The 26,849-nt window shown below is 31.8% G+C and overlaps 1 protein-coding gene across 2 annotated transcripts in view; it reads right to left on the bottom strand.

The window, feature by feature from the left end:
• LOC128988175 (gamma-aminobutyric acid type B receptor subunit 2-like) overlaps positions 1–26,849 on the bottom strand; it is a 279,704-nt gene that overhangs the window by 11,297 nt on the left and 241,558 nt on the right. For both annotated transcript variants that reach the window (XM_054409413.1, XM_054409414.1), the window contains 10 exons: positions 19,787–19,930; positions 15,004–15,174; positions 11,897–12,001; positions 9,926–9,991; positions 8,821–9,009; positions 4,851–5,045; positions 3,654–3,714; positions 2,262–2,502; positions 1,218–1,353; positions 278–394 (listed from right to left, as the gene is read on the bottom strand). In XM_054409413.1, the coding sequence (XP_054265388.1) occupies positions 278–394; positions 1,218–1,353; positions 2,262–2,502; positions 3,654–3,714; positions 4,851–5,045; positions 8,821–9,009; positions 9,926–9,991; positions 11,897–12,001; positions 15,004–15,174; positions 19,787–19,930 (1,425 nt within the window). The remainder of the gene's footprint in view (positions 1–277; positions 395–1,217; positions 1,354–2,261; positions 2,503–3,653; positions 3,715–4,850; positions 5,046–8,820; positions 9,010–9,925; positions 9,992–11,896; positions 12,002–15,003; positions 15,175–19,786; positions 19,931–26,849) is intronic.

Here is a 26,849-nt window from a genome sequence, read left to right as displayed (position 1 = left end):
CCATTTGAATAGTTATTTGATTTAATAACTTTAAGAATAGGATCCTATAGTTCTAAGAAGAAGAAGAAAATCGTATGGTAGGTATGGATTCATAATATGATACCTATAGTTGTTTCACCCTTTTTTGGAACTGACTGAGAATGATAAAATAGCAAAAAAGTTTTGTTCTTTAACACTTTGCCAAAAAACTTAAGGTAAAGAACAGGATTAATTTCTTTACTTGTTTGGGCAACAGTACACATAATTGCGTGATTATAAAATAATGTATTAAACTCACCTTATTTTTCACCACTCCACTAGCACTCCTAGTAAATATTCTATGTACTCTATAGGTTTTGGTAAACATTGATCCGAAGGCCAAAGAAAACCCAGCAGACAGTAGGTACACCCTTGCCTAAAACAAAACATCATTAAAATTGATATGTTTTGACAGTAAACAAAACCTCTTGATTCTCTCCTTCTGTCTCTGTGTGTTAAGTTATACCTATTATCTTGAGTGAGTTTTTTCATTTGACATTTATAATGCAAAATGTCTTTATATGAAAATTGTATTAGGTAAGGGTTTGATAAATCTTTTAAATACTTAATTAAGGTAAAAGTAACTACTGGAGTTGTATGGTACATTACAGACAAGAGGCAATTTGTCATGCAGCTGTAGAACAAAGTTTCAGATCATCAATCATATTGTCAATAATAAGTGTTAAAAATAAATAAATACCGTATGCAGATATCACTGGCATCACTAGCGTTTTATTTTTTTTTTTCAATTTTAACAGTTATTTTTATATAGGTAACAAAATAACTCCTTATCTGAACAAATGACATTACTAACCGTAGCAAAATTAGGGATGTCTCGATACCTCGATATCTCGATACTTGAACATTGTGAACACAATCAGAAAATTACCGTTATTGCCGTGGTACCAAATTTTTGGGAGCGTCAAATTTACAAAAATATTTATACTTAATAATTTTAATAAGGTAGCTTATTAAAAAAACATAACAATGCCCAAATTTCTGTCATAATTTGAATCTCCGTATAGTGTTAAAACTACTTTTTACCTATGTAAATTCCAAAAATGTTTCTTGGAGGGGGGTCAGCAAAGCTGAAGGTTGCCAGGGGGGTAATCATCCTAAACAGAAGCCTGGATAGTTTGACTAATAATAACTAAAAACAAAATTTTGTAAATGTTTCGTTTGAGTAAAAATGTGATTACCGTGCAGACAGTAGGGAAGGCAGCTTTGGTAGGCAGTGTGTTATGATCAAGACCCAGCAGAATAACAGCCATGTATACCAGGATGGAACCAACAACTGCCATGTTGTTGAGCCTGGGACTGGACAGCTTTATGTACCTGCAATTAAAAATACATATGGACCTTCTCATGGATAACATGAATTTATTAATAAAGTCTGGGTCTTCCTAGGCCCAGAATGCAGGGAGCTGTGTTCTGAGAAGCAATTTAAATGGTTGTACGCTCTGCTTCTAGTAAAACGGTACCAATGACCTAAGACAAGTGGAGAGCGGACTTCACACTCCATGATCCCCTTCTGCCCACAGAAAGGGTTTTCGTGGGGTAACAAAACAAAAACCCAACAAAAAAAACAAGCTGGATAGCTTAAGAAAACAATATTTGCATGCTAATAATATTTTATGACATAAGTTAATAACGTTTGTCGAAAGTCAGGTTTTCATGGTAGTACGTTAAATTAGATGTGGTATTTTGTGAATGAGGTGAAAATTGATAGGGCAGGATTTTTTTAGTCATTGACAATAAATTAATTAATTTGTCACTATAACAAAAAGAACAATTTTATAAGAATTTAACTTATTTATATAAACATTTTTTTTTACCTGAACATGAGGGGTTTTTAATACAATTCTGTTATTTTTAATTTACAACAATAATTTATCTGTTTAACCTTAGAAAGAAGAGGTAAAAAGCTGCAGGTTTACTGTACCCGCAATATACTCTTGTCAAAAGAAAAACAAAGTATGAATGGCAAATGAGTGCAGAAAAAAGTACACCTTGTACTTGGTAAAGTATACACTTGCACATATTTCTCACTGACTACGGCCCGCTTCTTTGTGTAAAAACATTGTTTAAGATTTTATTTTATTTTCTACCTTAACATCTCTTACAATTTCTTACACCAGTCAAAAGTGCCAAAAAATTGAGGGGCTTAAATTCCTTTCCCTTAAAAGCCTTTGCAATAGAAATGCCACTAGCATAGACACTAACAAGGAAACAAACATCATTACTTGAGCCTGCGGAAGTACAGGTTGAAAGCGAGGAAGCCACAGGCCAGTGTTATGCCTACGGAAGCTAGGGATGTGACTATTAGGAAGGCTGCAGGTTGGATGGTGACCACCCGCAGTTTGAACACCCGCTTGGCGATGGGAACATGGTCACCCTGCCAAGCTATCCTGACACAACCGGCACAGTGGAAGTCTAGTATGGGGGTGGACGGGTCGTACAACGCTACTCGCACCACCTTCCCGTCTGGAACATAGTGAAGTGGCATGAAGTAAAACACCTAGTACAAATTATAATGAATGTACATTTTGGTAGGTCCACGTTATTTAACAAAAAGTGAATCAGTCATATTACAAACAATTTTGTATTAAAAGCCTTTATAGCCAAGGAGTACTGAAAAATAAAACGTAATGCAATATGCCAATATATCTCCTAAATTATAGTATGATTCTAAAGAATGTAGACCAAAACGTATTTTAAAACAAGAACCATCTTGAAACGGGGAATCCCAGTGACATCAAGGTGACTTAGAAGTTGCGTGCTCCCGAAGTTATATCTCATAGCAGAAATTGGCTCCAATTAAACCAATAAGATAAAATATATCGTATTCTCAACCTCTTTTCCGTTATCAGGGATTTTCTGATATATTTTATCTAATTGGTTTTTAATTGGGGCCAATTTCTGATAAGAGTTAACCTCAGGTTCAAGAATGCGGCGCGCGACTTCTGCGTCATCTTGATGTCCCTGGAATCCCCTGCTTCAAGGAACTTTTAGTTACTACTAACCATCCTTCAGGATTGTCAAACGTCTCTGTTTTATCATAATTTTCAAATTACTCTAAATAATTCTGTATTTACAGTCAGAAACCGCGTCTCAAAAGGTTCTTCCGTTACAAAATGGCGGCTGTCCTAAGTTCTTATTTAATATACCTGCAAATCAAGTAGCTCATAGACTAATATCATTCAATCTTCAAAACAAATTTAACCGGGTTTCAGATTTCCCGGCTAATGTTGACTATGAGTATTTACCAATACTAAGGCCTGTGAGTGCAGGTATATTCCACAAGAACTTTGGACAGCCGCCGTTTTGAACGTCAATGAACTCCACTTGACTAGACCTTTAAAATGATGTGCATATCAACCTATGCTTACTTTAAAGATTATGTACCTACTCCTCATGGGCCGTCCCCTGGTGAAGGTCAAAAAATGGTAATGCTTGCAAAAAGTAGTTTTCATACAAACAAGTTGATGTGAAAGGTTTGAATTTTCTAACGAATTTAGTTCAAAAGATATGAAGCCGTTTCCAGACTTTTTTGTCACCCTGTATAATTATATTTTATAGTATTTTATTTAGATTTAAGAGCAGTTTTTTTTTTCAATTAATTTTGTTAGATGTACCTTGAACTCTATGGAATGCTGATACGCCAACTCTATCTGCTCCATAAAACGAAACTGGACCCTGAAAAATAAATAATAGACTGAACAAAATATTTTCAATTTATGCACATCTACATTTATTTTAACAAAACCCGTTTTAGTGATGTAATAGAGGTTCAGAATCTATTTTTTTGTCCGTGCAACAAAATTAATGAATATTGAATTAAATGAAAATGAAACCTACATTACTGTTTCTCATTAGCACATTACATTTACAATTCCAGACATTCTCAATGCAGAACTTTATAGTTATTGTCATGTGTATAATTGAAAATGCACACTATGATGTAATAACAGGATTTAATTACTATGTTATGTGCTTAGTGAGTGCTTTATGGTATAGACACATAAACTTAATACCAGTAATTTATCTGCATATCATAAAGGTATAAGCTAAAAATGTTCAAAAACGTATTAAAGTTTCCCCATAAACAACTATGTCAATTGTTGTTTTATCATTATCAATTTGTTATTGAAATGTATACATAGGCCTAGCAATAATTTGGAAGTTGCCATACTCAGGTTTTTAAAAGGAAGAATACACAAAACAGAATAGAATACACAGTTCTTTACATCTATTGAATAAAATAGTTCAGTCATCTTAGAAACAAAATTTAATTAAACTCCTTAGTTTAATCGAATTCAAACTCGAGAAAGGGGTTTAAAGGGTTAAATTCCCTAATGTTAAGTGAAACTAATATTGATAAATTCCTTAATATTTATTTAAACTCTTAATTGTAAGTGGTACATATTTTTAGAACTTTTATATATGTGTTTAAAGCTTTCAATCTGTTAATTGTCAGTTATACGAGTATACACCTACTAATAATTATATATTTATTTAATTATGTTATTTTTTCCAACAAATAATTGTTGACGTTTATTTTATTAATTTGACAAATTGCCAGTTAACGATAAAGCAAATTAATTTGAACGTAACATAGTTTTTGTTATGTTAATACAGTAAAAAAAATAATAAAATAACCGCTGGAAATTACAGCTAGTGATAAATCTATTTTCCACAATATCTACAAAGTTCAATATATTCATTTTTTAAATTTCAAATCCATACGATACCTAATGTTCAAATTTTGTTTCATTTCGCATTTTTCATACAAGATTTCAAACAAGGTCACAGAAATGTCGGAATGTTCTCACCGATATGCCAGAAAAGCTGAGGTTGGCCATGGCGTTGAACAGCCTCAAAGCCATGTGTTTCTCTGAGTAATCAAACATGGAGAGATTGAGGTGTGAGTTCCTCAAAGCCAAAGCAATGGCCCATACAGCATCATAGGTCTGGTGGACAAAGTTACTGTGGGGAGCTGGTAGTGATGATAGGAACCTCTCATTTCTCTGTAACAAAGAGAGTAGGGTAGCTTATAATACGTTAGTCTGTGAGTACTTGGAAACATTAAAGTTAATATGTAATCTACCTTACCATGAAAACTTTTTCGTTAGTCAGTAAAAGAAAAGTTCGTTGTAGGACTATATTTATCTTCTTGATAAAATACCATTTCATTCGCTGATAAATTTAAGTGACAAAACACATTTAATGAATGCAAAAAATCTTCACCAAGATGTAATAAAGAATATTTTCCTCATATATAATAGTTTAGTACATCGTATTGTAAAGCTAAGAAAAATCATTATAATCAAGAGTCCATTTTGCTTATATTTTCGTTCTGGTCTTTTACAATCGCTTCAAGGATTGAAGGGGGTGTAAAATGACGGATTTATGAATATTTGTTTTTAATTGTGCAACATATTCTCATATTGTTTGTATTTATTTATATTATTTATATGCTAAGAGGTCATTTAACTATATTACTTTCCCTTCCTATGGAGAAAGTATTGTTTTCGTTAATTTTTATAAGATGAGTTTTGGGAGAGAATCCGTACCTACCCCTGAATACAAAAATGTGTTGGGATATATTTGGATGATCTGGATGGACATCGACGAGATTTGGTATCTGGGTACTTATTCATGGAACTCATATGCGTTTTTTCAGTTTTTAAAATTTTGATTTCTAATGGTGATCTCTAAGGTAAAATAAATAAAAAAACATAAAAATTTGAAATTTACAAAATCAGCTCAGATGATTTTGATTAAAGTTTTGTATATTATGATACTTTTTTTTAAACGAAATGGTACAGTCACTAAAGCTGTAAAAGTTTATTAAGGTTCAAAGGCTTTTTGCAATTTTTATGATTTTGCCTACAAAATATCTAGTTTTTTTAGGTTATTGACAAGGTAATGGGCGTCTATTAACTAAGTTTTGTTAAGATTAAAAATCATACTAGAAATTAAATCTATGGCATTTTAAATTCATTGGGAATAAAAAAGATATTTAAACATTTATTTGACAGTAGATTAATAGATTATGACAAGGGGCGTGGCTGGTTTAGTGATTTCAGTGCATAGCTTTATGACCTCAAGGTTTGGGTTCGAACCCTGCCAATTACCAATGGCTTTTTTGTGTGATAGTACCTAGACTCGGTGGTTAGGAACCCACATTTCGTTTTAGTCAATTATCCATCCACAAAACTAAAGGAGAAGTCTTTTAGGTGAGGAGAACAATCTCTGTAATTGAGAACTCTCTCTGAAAGACACACAATAAAACATTATACTTACTATTTATTTACTGCAACATTGGCTCAAAGAACACAGTAGCTTTTTCACCTATGTATTTTAAAATTAAATACATTTGCATGAAAAATAAATATTTGGTTAAAATATAAATTATTGTATTTTTAACCCTGGAGAAAAATACTCATTCCGTCAAAACAATAATTTGTAAAATTAACAGGCTCTGCAAGAAATAATGTATTCTTTATTTTAGGTCACAGTGCAGTGTATTCCTATGCATTCAGATGTTTGAATGTTTTTGCTACAGCCCCAGTGATGACAGAAGTGCTTCAACATTGGTTTGTATATGAATTATTCATAACAGCATTGACATGTTCCAACATATGGTACAAGGGATTGTGTTTGATGTTCGTCATGTATAAAATGGTGTACACGTATCACACAATTTATATACAACACTCAACAATTTCAAAATAAATTTGTATATGATATTTTACTTATTTGGTTTTGTATCGGCCTATGTGGTTTAAAGAATGATTATATTGAATATTTTTTGTCACCCATTATGAACCATTATTGTTTTAGTCCTATGTTGATGAATTGGAAACTGTTATAGATTTTATAACAATCAATTGTTGATATTACCAGTACAGCATTTTATAGTGAGTAAAATATTTGTTTTGGAACAAACAGAACATTTTGAATTGACTCGAAGTAAAAATAGTAATTTATATTGTTTATAGCTGTTAGAAGCAAATATACAAAGTTGTTCTTAAATTAAAGTCTCCATCCAGCAAAGTAAGCTGGTTCAAATCTGAGAACAACGACAAGTTCTTGTAGGTATTAGTTATATATTGTACGTATATCTGGAAAAATGCAGTTCTGAATTTAATACAATTTTAGCTGAATACAATCAATAGAACTGGATTGCTACTAGATGTAGGTAAACATATTTAAAATAATAAATGCTGTTTACTTCAAAGGTTCCTATAAAAATATCTATAATATTATTTAATTAACCAAATAATTACTAAACTATAATTGTTTTGAAAAAACTAGGGACAATTTGATAAAAAATTTAAAATGTTAATTTGACCAAGAGACACTATATTATTCTAAAAAATCGGTGAACAATTTTCTTTGGAAAATATTTAACAAAAAAGTGACAGAACTATTTTTTCGCAATAAGTTTTCATTTTACAAAACTTTGAGCAAATAGAGTTCGGAAATAATCATTGACATTAATTTACCGGTCGGTCCTGCAAGTACACATGTCATTTATATGGGCCAATTGTGGCCAATTATTTATTAAAATAGAACAGAGTCAAATGAGCCACTCAAAGAGCTCATTAATTGTCTACTAAGTCTAATTTAATCAATTCATATGTCTACACTTTAATATAAAGATGTAATATTTGTGTATGTATCTAGGGATCAGTCCAGTATAGATTGTGTTGCACGCACAGCGAACAAATGACACAAAAATGCCTTCATGATCGACGAGTGCACATTCCTGATCGACGATCAATCAGGCTCATGACGTCACGGGCGCCACCTGTGGATGAATGACGGATGTGCGAGTCAGTTCCGTCATCAATTTGGTTTGACAAGCCGTGCATTAGGCCAGTGAAGGAGAAAAACTGTGGATGTTTTACGGCTAAGATATTATATTTAATCGTGTTTTTATAGTTCATTTAAAATTCTGGAAAATAATGACTGTATTTGTGTTTAGCTACTGTATAAGTTTGACTGCTACGTTGGTTTAATTTGTTTGCAATTTCTTGAGGTTGGTTTTTATATGATTGTAAAGTTGGTTGATAAGAATGGTTGGTTCAATGGTTTGGCGTCCCAACGAAGGCAATTTCATCTTAAAGGAAAAATTAAGACCTAATTTAAAAGTGGGAAAATTTAAACTGACATAATAAATAACTATAGCAAACGTACCTCAGAGTCAAAAACTAAAATCCAAGTTATAGGACGTAGCATAGATTAGACTGCTTATGAATAGAGAGTTGTGCCTTAATATGAATGAAAGAAAAATCCAGTATATCAATACTTTCTAGCTCTTCTGTATTCTGTCTTACTTCACTCGCTAGAAATTAGAATTGTGGTAATTGTTTTTTTAGTTGACACTACATTTTCTCATAACACTGTTCTAATTGTAACCATCATTTCTTAAAAATTCAAGTAAGATACCAAGCCTACAGGGTTTTGGCATACGTATTGATCTACCGGATATTATTTGCATAGCATACTCTCATTGATACATCTAGCAAATCAATTTTTGTCACCCATTAATTTAAAGTACAGTACCTATAGTGTTTGTATTTTGAACATTCCATTCAATAAAATTCAACTGTTCCATTGAAATGAAAAAAATTGCCTTGAATATTTTGAATTTGAGATAAAACAAAGATTTTACTACTTTAAATTCTTGGTATTTTATCCTATGAATATTGCAAGTCTTAAAATGCTGAATAGTTTTGAAGAGACTGTATTCAACCACTCTGAACCAGTTCAACAGCGCTATGCTTGACTCACCAGTCCAGAGACAGAAGGCTTGTTGCCTACGATGGTGTTGTGGCTGGACACGATGATGAGACCCTCCACAGCCGCGGCCATGTTTCTAGCTGGACACATAGTCTGGTTACGCCACCACTGCTGTCCACTATCTGTGTCTCCATGCAGCATCCACACATAGTCCGCTCCGAACATGCCAAGTCTGTAGGCCTGACAACACGTGGTTAAGGTGTATTAAGCAAATACCAATTTTATTCAAGATTTAATTAATCTTTTAGTGCGTACGTAAGCTCGGTACCCATTTGATTAGGGACGTGGCAGTCAAAAACGCCAAGGCACTCCTTGCTTTGCTTGGCATCTCTTTGAACATACCTAAGGCCCATGTGGAATGGTAAGGATACGGACCACAAACTTCCTAAAAATATAATTTTGTCAATTCCCGTTAAATTAAATGACATACTAATTTAAAATTTTTTCAGAAACAAATCCTGAGTTTTCTTTGCTAAATGCAGTTCTTCAATGGAATATACCAATACATGACACCTATATTTTAGTTTCCCATGTGTATATATATTTTAGTGGTGATCACGCCCAGAGTATTATACATCGATGATCACGCCAGGAGCATTTAGAATATATAAATCATAAATGATTTTAAGGCAAAGTGGCTGAATATATGTGGATATTCCGGGAAATGAATACTTCTCCGACAAGTATTTTATGCCGCTGATGTGCTGGATCTGGATATGTATATTTGTTTCCTTATCAAACCTTTAACAACACCTTCTACTTTTCAGAAATCCTTTGATATCGAAAGAAGTGCCTGATGATGATCAGTAACAATATTGGTAATAATTTGTGATCCATTTACCATATATTGAAATCTAAAGGTTATTTAGGCCAGTTTTATACTGAATTTACCGATAAATTAAATCTTGGTATTGTATTAAATCTTTATTTACATTAAAACGCACATTAGGTACATCACGTTGTTCCTTAAAAGAACATTATTAACTAAATTACATAAAAAATTAATTAAATTAATGAATAAATTCATTTATTATTATGACTAAAATAAAATCAAACTATATCAAGTTATTATAGTAGCAGGCTTTGAAATACTCACCTCACAAAATATTTTCGGAGCAACTCTATGGGAAAAACTTCCGATTATTATTCTTGTATCGAGTTCCTGGGAAAATATTTACATTATGACATCTGCACTTGCATCGTTGGAAAAAATAGAGTATCAGTAATATACAGATAGAAAGTGATTTATTTATTACTAAAAAGATTGTTTGTGGCTAAGCAATACAAACTTCTCAAAGTTAAGAAACTTTGAAGAAAATTGTTCTTCATCGTTTCGTCTACAGTTTCGTAAGAATGGATATTGTTTAACCACAAACAAAGTTTATAATTTGAATCGCATCTACGTTGTTCGCATTTCGCCTTTTCTTTTCCCCTAGATATCGCACTTCAGGACTAAACAAAAGTAGCCCAACATGTAATTTATTCTTATTCACTAAAACCACGTATTTATTTCTACAAGAAATATTTTGATCGAGACAAATATTTGATTGGTACTGTTAGCTTGAATGCTGTTAAACAGTGTCTTCATAAGGCCTTTGTAGGGAAATTTATGGCTTTGATTGTTTGTCTTATGGTGTACTTCATTTTGTGTGTCTTATCTCAAAAAAGCGTTTTCATACAGATAGGTAAAAACTCAATTGGTTGATTGACACTATTGGTAATTAGAACTTGTGTTGAGTGTTATGGATCCTAGATAAAACTTTATACTATATTTTCAAAAAAAAATGTTTCACAGAATTTTTATTTGTACAATAATGACTGTACACTAGCGGAATCCTTAAATTAGCTTTCCCGACTTCATTTTTTTTTTTTATAGTGAGGTTTTTTTATTCATTACCGATAATTGCAGTATTACTATCACTACCCTGTAGACGTTACTAAATGACCACTCTACCTCTACATACAAGTGATTGTATGAAATGAAAGTTGACAACATATTGCTAATGACATCAAATTAATTTACCTTTGTCCAATTTAATAAATTTCTTAAAGGTTGAAAAAATCTAACAACTAAAACTTTTCAAAAAGAGCATGGCACTTGTGTACAGTTATATTGCGTATTCGTTTATTCCAGCATCAGTGAAAACTATGGGACCAGCTAAAGCTTGAAATTGGCCAAGTTGTACTTGAGTGTTTAATTCAGTTGAGCGTTCAAGAGTGAATAACGAACCTATGAACGTTGTAGTTAAGATACAATCTCAACTCTCAACTTAATTATTGCAGTCTCTAATTATCTTCCCGTCTCTGTGAGTAAATGAACGTTTATTTATGTAACTTGTAGATTAGCGTGTGTTTCAACGCCAATTATGCTACAATTTAGGTTTAGGGAAAAATGTTTAATTACAATATCTAATCAATTTAAATTATCGTAGGTCGTATTTATGTTAGAAACTTAATTAGAGTACATTGCTATTTTGTTAACTAATAAAATCTTGCTATATAAAATATTTTTATATTTAAGATTTCTTTACGTAAAACGATTGAAAGTGTCATTACTCAATATGGAATGAATACCACTTAAACCCCTAAAATATTCAAAACATGACAAACTCAGTTCTACAATAATATATTGCATGCATCCATCCGACATTATGTCATTTGTATACTCACGGATATTAGAACAGATAACGGTATGGACCATAAACATTAACAAATGACCCCATTGGCTTGAATATACGGTAGTCTTGTATAAACACATAAACAGTAATAACAATAAAAAATGATTTGGAAGTTTTTGACAGTTTCATTTGCATATTAATATTAACGATTTTTTTCTATGTTTTCTAGTATTCTTTCTCTCTCTAGTCAAGTGTTTTGTTCTTTCGGCATATAACGTATTTTAAAATCAGGTTAACCATTTAAAAAATATGCATGCAATTTATTATGTGTTGATGTTTGTTGGAAAATGTGTTTTACACCTATTTAATTCAAACCGTAGGAGGTTATGACAAACCCTTGTAGCGTTAGTGGGTTTTAAAAGTTTAATTGTACGTATTGTTTACGTTACCTTAAGTAGGTTTAGCTGTTCCTTGAAGTCAGTCTCAGCAAATGTAATGGTTGCCCTGCAAGTGATGTTGGCCTGCTCTAGCTGGGTTACCAAGTCGTTCACAGCCTGAAAACAAATAAATTGTTTAATACTTCATCATGAATAAAATCCAGAACTAACTTTAAAAGCGTACAAGGCAATAGTTGTATAAGTTTCATTTGCCATCGCCAGAATCAGAGCAAACTCAAATAAACTTTATGTTTTTTTATGACAAATTTTGGCAACATCACCACGAAAATACAATTTCGTTTACATATATTGGGTAGTCACACTAGGGACTAATTCCATTTATTTTATTTTGTCACATATTTACATCCTAGGCCGCTGGGTTCTAGTCCAGATATGTTTTACGCGTAGGCCTACTTCAGTCTAGACCTAGGGTTTTTTTTGCCCTGGGACGCTAGGCACGAGCCCGGAATTGTTTGTCACATTACTTCAGGCTTTGGACCCGGGACCTCGGGCTACAAAGGTATGGTGTATACTTCTATGATCTAAACTATGACTGAACAGTAAGATTATATTTAAAATATACACACCACATTTTGTGTGATAGTAGATCAAAAGCAATAGCCCCACAAGTTTGGGTAATTTGGACTTAATTAGTGGTTACAATTTCATCAACTGAATCTGAGTGCAATTCAGTCACAGAGGTCCAAAGTGGGCGTTTAGTCTAAAACCACTGACATTTTAAACTGAGTAACACACTTCATAACCAACTATTATAACCAATTATAACCAACCTATTATAACCAATCCCAGATAACCCTGCTAGTTTTGAGGTAATTTTACACGAAATGTAATTGGTATGACTATGTTATATAACTGTATTTTTGACAATTCGTTTTAACTAGCTTTTAAAAGTAAAGACTTTAATAATTTGTAATGTATGCTTGGGTTGCTCTTAAATATTAAATCGTTAATGAATTACTAAAATAGTTCTAAAATATTTTTACTTTACAGTACACATGGTGGAAAGATAATTTGAATTGTGACACTATGGAGGTTGTGACTTTAAAAACTAAAACTAAAACGTCAAGTTCAAATCTTATCGGACGAAACAGTAACATAAATAAACAGTTTCAATGTATCATACCAAATAACTCTGACAAATAGAACCGTGGCCGCTCACAGGGAAAAAACAAACTCAGTGGGTGTGTTCGTCAAATCATCATATTTCTGATGTGCGTTTGTTTTCATTGGCAAACGCTATTCGGTTTCTGTGTACGCTAGTATTGTTCTATTTGACAAATAAAATATTACTTTGTGCCAAAATTACATTTCGTGCATTCAGTAATCACATTACCTATAACATTATAGCACTGAATGCATACTATTTATTGAATGCAATAAAGTAAATGATTCGAACACATTCTAGTACATAAAACTTTGTTCAGTATCTGATTAAATAATACTTTGAAGTTATTATTCACACTTGTATGTAAAAATATATGATTTGTCAGAGCTAATGGCTTTAACAAGAATTATGTCATTTCAAGTTCTGCATGTGTGCGTGTGTCTTTGCGCGTTCTTTGCGTGTGCATGTGTCTCGTGTTTTAAGAAAGTAATTCAAGAGCCAACAAAGTTTACAGTGACAAAATGAATGACTAGTACGTATATTTTTTAATTTATTAACAACAGCTTTTTGATTAATCTCATTGCTTCCTGACAATTAACACTTTATAATTGGAGCATTGAAAAATTTCATAAAAAGGAACATAGTATGATCGCCCCAAAATATCACATAGAGACAAGGTTTTCACTCTTCTGGATCGTTACCCGTGTTATGTTGAATATTCTGAAAGCGTATCTTTCGGCTTCACCTTTCAAACTTTTAACTGTTCACTCCGTAAACGACCGATTTTCAAGACTTTCTTTGGTATTTTTTGTCATTTTATCATACCCATGCATCGTTTCATTTTAATGGGATTCAGAATTAATTATAAAAGTCGTATTTTTGATAACCTGATGCCCAAAATATTAGATAAGGGGGAAACAGTTCTTTTTCGCAAGCTCGGTAACAATTAAAATAAATACATTATGTATTAGCTGAACTAAATTTTAATATTTGTTGGCTGGAACTTTTTTGAAAATATTATATCCAAGGGGGCTGACGCCTTTTAAGCGTTGGTTGGGATGTCAAATTATGAAGGTAAAAATGATTAAAAGGGTGTAAATTGAATTAAGTGTTCGGGATTTAATAAAGTTGAAACTGGTGATCTTCAAAGTACGAGGAAATAAAATGTTAAAACCCCTATATGTATCTCGGGCCTTGAGAGAGCAGGTCTTGTTTAAAAAAGTTTGTGTAGAAACAGGTTATATCATGTAGTATAAAATCACATGGGGTAAGATTTAGGGGTTTGTTTGCCAGTGTAAGTTGGCTACATATTTTATTTAAGTTGGCTACAGTGGTTTACAAAACAGTCGTTTGTAAATTAAATGCGTCTTATCCTCTATTTTGTCCAGGCCATTGGAATCAAGCTGATAATATCGAAGGTACGAAAAATGCAGTCCATTGATTTCGTAACATGGTTCTCATATTTTCAAAAAAAAAATCCAGTGACAATTTTTTGTATGGTGAGGACTTTGTTGTCCCTTTTCCGACCTAAAGTCCACCTACACAAAGAAAATTAAAGGTCTCCTAGGTAGGCAAAAAAGAACAAATAAACTTTACACTACTATCTTAACACTGCTATGGTTTTAGTCGTGGCTGAAGTGCAGAGAAATCTCTCATTACCTGAGGAACCGATTCAGTTTTGAATTCTAAGGTATAAATATTTCTTAAAATGGACCGGGATCACTGTGTCAAAGAATCATCACATTGCCTGAACATATTGGTTAAATCCGATATTTGAACCTGAACAAAGAACAGAAGTTTCCCGTTCAAACCCAACCATTACACCAGCTGCGATTTAAGTCAGCCTAGCCACTGACCAATCTTCATAGTAAGAAAGAACTGCTAGTAATATTCACCTGACATTGTTGACAATCACTATGACAACCACGAAAGTCTACAAATTATGTTTGTTGACAAAGACAATGATGATTTGTGTGGTGGAGACGTTACATACCAAAGTGTAGTCGTCCTCATTTTGACTCAGAGCTGTGACAGTCTCCCATCTGAACCTGGTGAGGAAGGCTAGCCTCGCTGGGTTGTGGGACGAGTCTGGAGCTGCTGTGCGGTAGAACAGGGGAAACTCCCGACGATCACTTAGAGCGGGGGATAGGGAGCCGAACGACACCTGTAATATGTAGAAATACATGATAATTGTCACGTCAAAGCAAAAAATTTACATGAAATTCATACTGTTGAATAGCTGAGTGTGTATAATGTTCCTAGTGGTATTGTAAGGTCACCGGTTCGGCCCTAAAAAGTAAAAAGATTTGTTGTTGTTTTTAACTGGCCCCAGCTGTCCTTGGTCATTGTTTTTTTATTTTTTATTGTCCTGTCTGAATAAACAAATACGGTCACTAACAGATGTCTGATTCATTCCAAACTGGTTTTCACATTAAAATAAACATTCTGGTGTCGGTGTCACACAAATAAAATGTATTCAATAGTCTACAGACACATCAGTCATTGGTCATTGCACTTTTAATTATTGATTCTAGCTGAAGTGCCTGCTGATCTTCAACCGCTAAAAAACTACAAAATACATCTCATCCTTCCCAAACTCACATTGATATTATTGATCGAAAAAAACACATCCAAGAAATGGCTAAAATGTATTTTCAAAAAAGCATCACTGTATCAGATATAGTCTACAATCACTCCATAACTCACTACAAAATTAACATTGACGCCTATCCAGTTATTGTACTTCTTTATACGTGCACTCAGTTTTTTATATTGACGAAAAAGTTATTTGTAATTTGTATTTAAATGTTTATCAAAAAATATATGAAACAGCTATTGCAAATTTGTTGACACACGACATTCCTATTTCAGTTACAATGATAAAGTGTTAATTAATTTTTTGAGTATGAGGGGTTTATTGATCTGTTAAATGTTATAAGCTGTGTTAATCTCTTATCGGGGTATATCTGTTAACTTTATTAGTTGATAAAAGTACAATTCCTTACTTATACCAATATTATTCCTTCATTAGGTGAGTAATGGAAATGGACGAGTTCTAAACTAGTACCTTAAACAGTGGCAAAGTGTAAACTATCACCTTAAAAACTAGAGACGAAATAATGTAGCTTTTCTGCACTGTAGAAGGGGTAACCTTTTGACAGAGCTATTGTAGAAGACACACGTCCAAATCGGTATAACACACATCAAACTTGTTACATATTTTAAAAGTGTAAATATCTGCTGATTAATATAACAGGTTACTTTATACCACATGGTGCAAATACTTTAGACCATGCATAACAGCTGTATGATTGTAGCAGTGAAAACACTGAACGTCCACAGAGCAAACTTAGTCGCAGCGATCTGGTTCTGTTTATTTTACTCTGTGTGTTTAGCGACAGAGAGAACAATGTGTGGGTTTAACTAACCGTAATATGAACAAATGGTAAAATGTAATAGTTATGAAATTTTAGTAGCTTAACTCGTGCTTTTCTACGGGATATGAGCTTAAAAACTTAAGCGTTTGAAAACTGTGACAAAAACATAAGTATTACCAATAATGAAAAAAAAAACATTCCGTAGAAAATGGCAAAACATATTTGAAATATATTTATCATCGATGCATATACAGGGAGGAAAAATGTCTTGGGACTTTAAAATATTCCAAAAAAGTTGTAAAAAAGCAACAAAACATGGCACAAAGTCACTGACCATTAAAATTATTTTAACACATTATTCAGTGATACGCTACCATTTCAAGGGGAAGGCCCGCTAGCGATTTAGAAGGAAGTCTTTAATGTAAGCAAAGGACGATATGCATAACAAATTAAAGTTCTTTACTAGTAAAATACAATGCCACAAATGTGAACCGTAAACGGACAACCGAGTCGAAAATGGTAGCCGTTAAACGATTTCTTGAATCCCAATTTGAATTTTTGATCGGCAGTCATTTTTTACTCAATTGTCCTTTCAATTTGTATCTCAATTGCCTTTCTTGGTTATATAAGTTGATGTGATGGGTTGACGAGGCTACGAAGGAATGAAGAAGAATGGAAACAGACCCGAGCAGGCCTAGAACTGGCAGAAGACAGAGGATCCTGGAGGCCAAAGACCGCCTAGGTTTCAATAGCTACAGGAGTAAGAATAATTAGGTAAGTAAGAATAAGACATTAACCTTCCTGGTTGTATTTAAAACTATTTCCATTCGTTTTACGGCAATTGAATGCATAGTTCGGTTTGTAAAAGAAACAGAGATATTTAATTTGTAACAAATTGTTTACCAGTAAATAGATAAATAAATGTGTTAATTGAAGATTAGTGGATTTCAATTATATTTTTAATTCCTACATACTATCATAGTCCTCAAAAGTTCTAATAAACCTATGCATTGCAAATTTGTAATAGGTTTCCAGTATAGTTATAAATTTTGAAATACAAACAGAATTTACCGTTAATTAGAATTCAATACCGGTTACTTCCATTAATTAGGGGAAATCTCTTTAATCGCAAAACAATTTCGTTCAATTGTGCAACCTGCATAACACTGTGTTTATAAACATGTATTTTATAATCGGAGTGGAGATTATTGAGATATCAACTAATTAGTATTAGGGATGGGAACACATGGTATAATTATTGACTAACAACAGAATCCTGGCAAGAACATACATTTGTTTTGGTTCTATTAACTTTACCACACTGTTGTTACAAGGCTATAATTTAGACAAGAGAAACAAAATTGTTTCCCTCGTGTGTTGCTATATTGTCAGAGTGCCACATACATTTTGATGTTCAATGTATGCTACAGGGTGTTCCCTAACTCTCTACTGACCTTTTAAAATATCATTTCAGGACTAAAGACGAACTAAAATATCAACAACTCAAAAACTACCCATACAGCCGCAAGTTGTTTATCAACAGAACTATTTTTATTTTATTACGTTGTCCTTTAGTGAATTCCAATAAAAAAAATTATGTTTTATTTAGATAATTTTATTTTACAATAAAGATTTATGTTCCAAATTTCAATTCACTACAAAACGCATGGTTTTCTAAAAAAAATTCTAATCAGTTAATTTTTGGGTTTTTGAAATATTTCACTTGATTTTTTTGTTCATCCTGGAATACAGGACACCTTTATATTAAATTTTAATATAAAATAAATTATTATAATTGCATTTTCAATGCATTCAACACAAACCCAGTTTTTGCTAAGGTTAACTAAGAGGTTTATTTACTGCGTATTATTGGTCACTAACTTATCACCATATATGGTAAAATAACTTTTGATATTGAAAACGAAACCCTTTAAGCTTGTTTGGTCGTGTATTCATATCTGATAATTTTTAAATGCAGAGTAAATTTATATCAATACTTTTTCAACTAAAATTTTCAGGGTGTGACTTACTGTCTAGTCGTAAAAACGGAGATTGTTTTATAAGGAATAGCGATAAAAAGAAATCGAACTTTTCATATACTCGACATAACATTCTATAGAATACATAGAATACATAGAATAACATTCTATAGTCTTTACTAAATATGGCTTAAACAATTTACTGTGACTGATAATACAGATCGAATATGAATATTAAGATATATATTCACTCAATGTGGACGAACTGCGATCAGTTTTTTTTATAACTCAGGATTTTATAGAGGTGAGCGTAATTAAAAAATCTCCATGACAAAGTAGCTCTACTATATTTAATTCCAAACCAACTTCATTTTTGGAGCATTAAAAAAAGAGTTCTGCTGGAAACAGTTGCAGTATGCATAGTTTCAAAGTTTCTAGAGATTAAATAGTTCATTAGCATAGTTTATAAAGTCTCTTAGCAAACTCTAGTCATTAGGACACTGACAAACAAGAAACTTGTTACAATTTCTGCTTTGGTCACAAAATGTTCACCTAACAGCAGTGTATATTAGCAACATGAATTTTCTTGTGGTAGCAAATTAAAAATGTCTATTTCTAATACTTGAAAATGTATGTCACTACTGCTCTAAACTGTAGTTTTAAGCCAACTGATAATATTACTTCAGATTAAAGCTCTGTTTATAGAACTATAATGATTTATTGTTTACTCAAGTGGAGATTAATAAAAAATTACGTATTAAATGAAAAATAAATACATCTTGCAGCAGCAGTATTTATCTTATAAAATTGTGTTTTCATCCTGATTTATGGGAATTAAATTTGTAAATCCTTGTCTTCATATTATGTTTGAAATAATTATTGCTGGTCTAAAATTATTCGGTTGATTGAAAAGCCCTCTGGAATATGTTATAAGCTACAACAAGTCACTTATTTAAAATAACCTTTTGAAAACTGAATTTGCTGTTCCCAAAAAGTTTCCTTTGTCGTACATTTCTTTTGAAATATATGGGCTAATGATTTATTTTTTGGTCAATTTTTTACTTTATGTACTTAGATGTTTGAGTGAGGTTAGTTTTATAAATGAGCATTTCCCTCTAATTTGTATACAAATTTACATTTTGAAATTGAGTACGTAAATAAAAATACACATTCGAGTTACGTAATTAGAAAATAACAAACTTTAAATATTAGAGTAGAAATTATTCTCTATTAGGATTGGAAAAAGCAGTCTTGAAATCCATTTTCATTCCTCCTACCTTTTTCTGAGCTACCACTGAACCAGATTTTGTGTGGTGGGTGGGAAGGGGGAGGGTTGTTCTCCACACTGCCAAAGGCTAAGCCGTCATAAGTTTAACAAAAAACAAAACTTCCTTTGAATAAGATTTTTAGATAAGCTCACCTGTACCATGTTCCAGTAAGGTGTTATCTTTGCCAGACTCTCAGTGACCTGTGAACATCCTGAACCCAGCAGGAAGGGCATGCGTGTGTGAGTGTGTGTGTAGAGAGCGTGGAAGTACGTGTCCACTCCAACCCCAGGATCACACTGAAACATAGCAAGTACTTGAAAACATAAAAAATAAAAACAAACTTAGAATTTTGGCAGATAAAAATGTATTCTAAACAGCTGATATTTTATAGTGCTCGTCTAGATGGTTGCTGGTTCAGTCATAAAAGAAAATTGTTATGTTAAACTTAACCTTAATGAGTAGTTATTTTCATATGATCCATGCCCCCTGTATATCAATGTGGGTTGATTTCTTCTGAGGCATTTTTTACACCACAAATGAAAGAGTAATTCATCTGACAAATATAGACTCTGACAGTACAACAGTTTTAGTAGTGGATTTTACAAATATGAGTACCATTTTCAATACGATTGTAAGTGCATCAATGTAAAATAGTAGGTAAATCCATCCACATAGATAGTTTAAACGGATAAATCAATGATGAACTGCCCTATATGCCTTATTAGCTAGAATATATCACAATAGTGTTCACAAAAGGTTTTGTAATAATTTTAAACGTATACAGAGTGTTCCAGAATTCTCGTCGGATACTTAAGGGTATTGTGTCTAGATTTTTCGTAAGCTAAAAATTATAATAACAAAAAAAGTTGTAGAGGTTGTCTCTTTGTCTTTATGTGTAAAAAAAATACAAGTATGTTAAAATAGCTTTGAAACTTGTATGTGTTAAGTTCTAGTTAACAATCAGCATACGTGGATTTATATCAACACTCTAACATTACTACCCTACAGTGTCTGACATGAATTCTGAAATATTCTGTACATTAGGGATCGAAAATATTTTACTAAATACATTTATTTTAAACTGGATATCGTAGTAATGCAATTTATACCACGATTAGAATATGAATTACACTTTGATGATGAGACTTTCAACAACTAAACAATTGAAAGGCGTTTTTATTTCCCATAACACCCTTTCACCCTTTACCAATCTAATTAATTTGGAACCGCAGTTTTACACGCCCTATGCCATATTGAATATTTTAACCTGGAACAAAAGACTGTTCCAAGTCCAATCACGTTCAACCTTTGTAAACTCTTTTGGAAATCCCGATAGCCTGAGCTTTTCTCATTGAAACTTTTGCAATAAAACTTACTCGTGAATGTATGTGATAAAATGTGTGTATTATGTATGTATTTTAGTTATTCTTACATTTCGCAATTAGGCTTTTTTGCCCCGATTTTAATTGTTGACAGAAAGATTTCATTAAATATAAACACCAAAATTCAAAATATCTAAAAATCTGAAGAAACTGTTAAATATACACAAAAAAGTATTTGATTCCATAGATAATGTATTGGAATCAAGCAGGAATTGCTTGAATCTTGTTCAGAAAAATTATTACCTTAATCACTTTGTGTTAAGTTCCTCAAAAAGATAAATTATTACTCAACGAAGGTGTGAAGCATGAGAGTTGTAAATGCCATAAACCGTGATTATGACATCCGACAACGTTTGTTTTGAGAGAGGATTATCACGTTTCCGCTTCACGAAACACCTCTGTTTCCGACGAGATACGATTGTCACTACAAATCCGTCTGGAACCATCGCAAAAAAATTCTAAGACCTACTCAACTTTCCACAATGAAAAACGCTACAAGTAAAATATATTTGACCGTGAAGTTTCCATTGCAATTAAGTAGGATAAATAGTAAATATTTCTATAAAAATATGCTACTGTTAGACTTTAGTATCGATATGATGTTAAAGCCAAGAATAATTACAAGGATATATCCAGGATATAGCCAAGGATATAGCTATATCGATATGGTATATCCAAGGATTAACTGTAGTTTGGATCCAAAATCAACATTGTAAAAAAAATTGAATATTTAAAGCTATATCAAGGAATATTTTACGACACACGACATTATATATTTATTAATGATAAAAATACCTGAGAAAATGAAATAATCATAAATAGAATAAAGTACTTATTTATTTTATAGTGACAAATAAATGTTAAAATACCCCCGCCACAGCAAACCTGCCGTCTAAGCGAATTTCCATTTGGCTGAATTGATTTTCAATCGATCTATTTAGATAATATTAGGTTTAACGAGTACCTAGGTTTGCTGCTACAAGGAAACTAATAAAGTGTGTATTTTAAGTAAAATAATTATTGCTTAGTAGAAAATGAATATATTTGCCAAGTTTTATCAAAAGATATCCATAAACAAGCAAACTACAACATTTTACAATATTCTCCATAAAAATAACATGGGAATTTTAAATTTACATTTTTTTAGTTTTCTCCGTAACCAATAACCGTACAAAAACACTTTGATATACTGAATTGTTTGTTTTTTTAAGCTCTTTAAGAAGGTTTAGAGAAAAATTGGGAAATTTTGTGTTTTCAGGGTCAAAAGTGAGAAAAACCAATTTTTACCCCATAAAACCCTGTTCCCATGGTCCGATCATGCTGGATCGCGAACTCATTCAAGTTAATCCCGCCTTACACCTTCAAACCAAATTTCATCAAAATCGGATAAAAATTACTCAAGTTATCGTGTTCACGGACACATATATATATAATAGTATATATACATATATAGTAGCCCTAAAAATGCAAGAAAATAATAAATATATATATATATATATACATATATAAACATTTTTACGAATGGTGTTTTTGGCCTCTGGGGACATCAAAATGAAAAAGTAAATCGGTCCCGGGCCTAAGTCTTACCATGAGACCTACGGTAATAGCTACTTCCCTATAGGGAAATTCGCTAATAAACTGAAATTTTATTTCAAGGAGTAGTTTTCCAGATAAATCGTTTTGTGTTCCACAAATAACTATATTAATCTCTTCTTACAAATAAAATAAGCTAAATAAAAAATATATATCGACGGGTACTATTCAGAAAAATAAGCACGAGTGGTATTTTATTTATGGCTGTGAAGAATCTTTAATATTCAACATGATTAATCAGAGTAACTTAAATATAGCTTCTGAAGTATCCAGCTGCAGGGTGAGTTAGATAGGTAGTTAATTGTCAATTAATAAAATGTGTTTATGTCACGTTATATAAAAAACCCTCAAGCTTTCCCCGTGCTGTACACCAGAATATAAACCAGTAATTAAGAAATGAATTCATTAAAGCTGCTGTAAAAATATAATTTTAATTATTTCTTTTAACGATCAAACAACGTATGAAGTTTTAACATTACTGTATCCTGCATTAGCGTAAAATCTTCAACAATTTAAAAATCCAATCAAATAACAGTGGATTACACATCTTGAATTATTTTACCTAGGAGTCTAATTAATGTCAAAGACCCAACTCAGAATTTTGAAAGATCCGAAGATAAAGTTTTATATCGTGCTAAAATAGTCAATATAAGTCTTGAGAGCCTTGGCGTTCTTTGCATTAAATGTCACCGAAGTTAGTCCACCAGTATTTACACAATGAAAAATACATTTGTTACATTGTGTGATATAAATAGTATAAATATATAAGTATAGTAAAACAGTTTCCGATAGTTTTACAACGAATTTGCTCAGCTATGCAATATGTTGTTATACTAAAGTAAAAATCTGTTTGATATTTATCTGGCTATTACATTGGGAACTCGTCCTAAAACGTTTAATATACTTGATCTAAAAACTATATATATATACATTTACATCTATTAGCTACCTATATTTTGGTTGGAAAAGTTCCACCTCACAGGTTAACAAAGTTCAGAAACGCCAAGAAGATGAGGCAACATCAATCTTTGTTATCGAACACCGTTTTAAAAGTCAAACAAGAGAATATTTAAAATAATGCAAAGGAAGTTGTATGAACGTTTCAGTTTACAACAATAACCACTTGTAAAATTTTACATGTATGTAGTAATTGACAATCCATAAACATAAACTGTTTTCACAGAAAAATATATATAGAGGTATAAAAAGAGTATATATATATATATATATATATATATATATGCCTTTTATTGTATGAAATATTGTTACATAATGTATATTCAATGCTTAGTTTAAGAAATAAAATTGGAAAGTAGATAATACTTACTTTAAAACATTCTAAAATGTTTGATCAATAGGTACAGACATACACCATACACTTGTCTTGTAAAATTGTATGGAAAACTAAATTCTGGTACCGACCTGGATTTTTTTATCACAAACAACACAATTTAAAAAGACGATAATAAATATTGAACAAAATCTTCACTTTGTATAGTAGCAAATGTATATAAGCCTGGTCACTTGTACACAAAAGTATAATGTTTGTTGCATGCAACAACAAAAGAAGTTGCAAATCTTTAAACAACTATAATGTTTATATTTTTATAATAGACATAATTTAAATGAATCAACAAATTATACTTTAATTAAAAAAGAATATACAGGGTGTCCGGCCATAAGTGTTAAATAAAATTTTGCATCAAACTACATTGTAATGGAGACATAATGACGCACATTTGAGGTTCCCAACCTCAACCGTTAGGGAATAACAAATGAATTAAGGTTTTCCAAAAATTATTGTAGTTGTTATGAAAAAGGTTATATTACTCTGTTAAAAATGCACTAATTGTTAATTTAAATGTCATTTTCAGAATCCTCACAAAATTTTAAATAGATATAACACATAATCGTTGGGGTACGGAAAAATATCCTACTTAAATTTCTTCGTTAAACAATTATTTTTAATATCGACGAAAATTTAAATAACATTCAGCAATTTATTTCTCGGTTACCGAGTTCCACTGAGTTTAACAAATATTACTAAAATCTTCCTTATTTAAAGGGCTTTACAATGGTGTAATATAGTTTTTACCAAGTTTCAAATTTCCCAATGTAATTCAATCATTGTTGTAAAAAAACATGGTAGGGCAAAGAAAAGCTATTGTGAAGAATAATACATTTAAGTGCAGGCAACGAATAATTTGTATTTTTTCCTCGCATGCAACGTTTTTTTATAACTATTAAGTTAAGTAAAGAAACATATCGTTGTAAAATGTGTTTGTGATAAAGGTACGGTTATCGTATATTTTTCATATTTCAGATAAGATTTCAATTAACTCGCGGAAGTTCGGTTGTGGCTATACCAAAACTACCCGAAATGGATTGGGCGTGGTCGACGTGGAGGAAGTGTGACATGGCCTCCTCGATCTCCAGATTTGAGCACGATAGATTTTTTTGTTTGGGGTTACATGAAAGGTCTAGTTTACTCAACTGTTGTAAACTCTGAAATTGAGTTACGGGAGAGTATCTTTGAGGCTGCTGGGAAAGTAAGGAAAAAATTGACGTATGAGGTCACAGTTGGCGCAATTCACAAGCGAGCTAGAGCCTGCTTGCGGGAAAACGGAGGGCACCAAACTGTGATTCCACCTTAATAAAAGTTGTGCTTCGGACAAAGTATGTCATTGATTTGATTGTGATAGTGTATTTTAACTAATGTATTGTGTTTTTTTTATTTTCTAAAGTCTAAACAAACACTCTTTAGTTTGATGGAAGTGTAGTCTGGTCAATTATAAATTACACAAACCCTCATCATCAATGGTCAGCTCATAAAATAGTAAGTAAAATTCATTATTTTTTACAATATCTGTTTTAGTTTAACCGTGTTTTTTCACAATAGTGCGTAAAATTCACCATAGATTTGACATTAGATAAATGTAGTCATACATCATTGTAAAGCCCTTTAAATAAGGAAGTTTTTAGTAATATTTGTTTAGCTCAGCGGAACTCGGTAACCGAGAAATAATTTGCTAAATGTTATTTAAATTTACGTCAATATAAAAAATAATTGTTTAACGAAGAAATGTAAATAGAATATTTTTCCGTACCCCAACGATTATGTGTTATATCTATTTAAAATTTTGTGAGGATTCTGAAAATGACATTTAAATTAACAATTAGTGCATTTTTAACAGAGTAATATAACCTTTTTCATAACAACTACAATAATTTTTGGAAAACCTTAATTCATTTGTTATTCCCTAACGGTTGAGGTTGGGAACCTCAAATGTGCGTCATTATGTCGCCATTACCATGTAGTTTGATGCAACATTTTATTTAACACTTATGACCGGACACCCTGTATATTAAAAATTAATTTCTTCGCCATTTATTCTTGAGAGAAACGAAAAATGGTTATATTACGTGGTACTTGAATATTTAATTTTTCATAATATCTACATGTAGATTAAGTTTATTGAACACCCTATTTAAACTACTGTGTATTTCTAAAAATACATTCCGATTATTTATTCTGTACGACAACTTATTCAAATCTTGCGTGAAGTAAATACATTTTACGAAAAACATTTAACTTATTTTATATCAAGAAATATAAAGAGCTTTAAAATATTTTGAAAAATCGTGTATTTTTGAAGTGTCTTGTATTCACACGTAGAAAAAATATACTCTTTAAATATTTTAAGTACCGTATCTTTAGGTAAATAATATAATCCATACTAAAACTGTACAGTCAGAATTTAAATGAAGAGACTATTTCAGGAAATTTCATCCTTGATTAAGAAAAACAATGTTTCGCAACAAAATGTATTCGTTACTTTCCTTATAATTAGTTTTTTTTATTCATTCCGGTATGTTTTTTCCTTCGTGATGGCATTATTAATATTTTTCTTAGGCTGTCGGTTACTCATCACTAAAATAAATTAATCACAATTTACTAAAAAATGTCGAGGTATATTTCAAGTTTACATCAAAACTCATCTTCAGCCTCTAGTAACAACATATCAAGTAAATAAACTATGATTTATAATGTTTGTTTATAAATTTGGTATTTATCTGATATCTGACCAGAGTGAAGCCCAAGAACAAAGATCAAGACACAAAAAATATAGTTTATAAAATACCCTGTGAATGTGGAAGAAGTTATTACGGGCAAACATCACGACCTATGGAGAAAAGACTAAAAGAACACCAGAAGAGCATTAGTAATCATTTGGAGAGT

Source organism: Macrosteles quadrilineatus, unplaced genomic scaffold (assembly GCF_028750875.1).
Source record: "Macrosteles quadrilineatus isolate MER2022 unplaced genomic scaffold, UCM_ALF_1.0 Scaffold_2__2_contigs__length_208266976, whole genome shotgun sequence".
Lineage (NCBI taxonomy): Eukaryota > Metazoa > Arthropoda > Insecta > Hemiptera > Cicadellidae > Macrosteles > Macrosteles quadrilineatus.
Note: the sequence above shows the minus strand (reverse complement) of the source record. Positions and strands in the feature narration are given on the sequence as shown.